General features: G+C 53.7%; 1 protein-coding gene across 2 annotated transcripts in view; it reads right to left on the bottom strand.

Moving 5' to 3' along the window:
• Positions 1-1134, bottom strand: part of POLB (DNA polymerase beta) — a 31754-nt gene extending 30620 nt beyond the window's left edge. For both annotated transcript variants that reach the window (XM_017545949.2, XM_017545950.2), the window contains exons 1-2: positions 883-1134; positions 504-561 (exon numbers count right to left, since the gene is read on the bottom strand). In XM_017545949.2, the coding sequence (XP_017401438.1) occupies positions 504-561; positions 883-943 (119 nt within the window). In that variant the 5' untranslated portion in view covers positions 944-1134. The remainder of the gene's footprint in view (positions 1-503; positions 562-882) is intronic.
• Positions 1135-1335: the final 201 nt, after the last annotated feature.

Raw genomic sequence — 1335 nt, 5'->3', positions numbered from 1 at the left:
ATAAATAAACAAATAAATAAAGGCTAAGGAGCAGAAGCAGGTGGATGTGGAAAGAATGAATAGGTTAAGGCCCCTGGTGAGATGGATAAAGACAGGATCCCATGATGGTGAGATGAGGATGCTACAGGATCAGCTTCAGACCAACCAGAAGAAAAAATGTGATTCCTTGAACCACATATATTTCATAGTACAGACTTCATCTGCTGTGTTTCAATATGGTTAAAATTACACTGCATTTCTAGTAATTCAGATTTGATGATGAGAAAAACACATATCAGGCTACAGCTATCTACAGTCAGAATTGGGAACTTATCTGAATTGATCCTATGAAGAATTGCCCACACTCTTCAAGAAATACTGAGTAAGGTACCAGCCTCAGTTCTTGCTTTTTTCCCCCTCTTGTAGATGGACCAAATATCCACTGGGCCCTCAGTCCTGTTAACTGCCACTCTAAACAGGGCATCCCAGAACGTATGCTACCCGAGAATGCTGCACTGTCCCACCTGTAAGCATTGTACTTGTGGATAGCTTGGCTCACGTTCTTCTCAAAGTTTGCGAGTTCTGAAAAGGCAACAAGAGGCAAGGTGAACAAGAACCACGAATAACAAACAAGAACTGTTTTCTGGAAAGGGATGTGGCAGCCTCCAAGAGACAGTGACCACCGTATCCTACAAGGGCCAGACCAAAAGCAGTCCAAGCGATGGCCCAGGTGTCCCCGGCAGGACTGACAACCATCCAGGGGCGCCGGAGAAAGATCCCCTCGGACTACCCGCTGCAAGGGGTCGACTCCACCCACTGGACTGTCGGGGTGGGAAAGAAGGAAGGGAGGGGAAGGGGCTGAAAGGAAAGAAGAAAGCCAGCAGGGCCTGGCCCGGTGCTAACCCGTGAGCATGTCGGTGATTCCCGCGTTGAGAGTCTCCTGCGGCGCCTTCCGTTTGCTCATGGCGGCCTGCACCTGAGAACCCCAGAGTGTTCAGAACCAGGGACTGGAGCCCTCTCCCAGCTTGACGGAGGTATGAGACTTGGAGAGGGGTGCAGGAGCAACCCAGCTCCGGCGCGACCTGCGCTACCGGCACGACCGGCGCTACCAGTACGACCTGCGGAACAATGGCTGCCCTGACAGGGGGCGCGGCGCACGGCGCCTGTCGTGACGTCACGCGTCCTGGGCGGGGCGGGACTAGGCGGGTGGGGCGGGGCTAGAGGGGCGCGTCCGCGGCGGAAGATGATAGGGATCCCGGAGAGTTAGTGGACTCGTGGACTCTTGGATGTGGACGAGGGGCGGGGGAGATAGGCGCCTCAGAATGACACCCCGGGGGCATTCCTATGAGAAGACCT

The sequence above is a fragment of the Cebus imitator genome, unplaced genomic scaffold (assembly GCF_001604975.1).
Source record: "Cebus imitator isolate Cc_AM_T3 unplaced genomic scaffold, Cebus_imitator-1.0 Scaffold183, whole genome shotgun sequence".
In the NCBI taxonomy this organism is placed as follows: domain Eukaryota; kingdom Metazoa; phylum Chordata; class Mammalia; order Primates; family Cebidae; genus Cebus; species Cebus imitator.
This window is presented reverse-complemented; position numbering and strand designations above follow the sequence as displayed.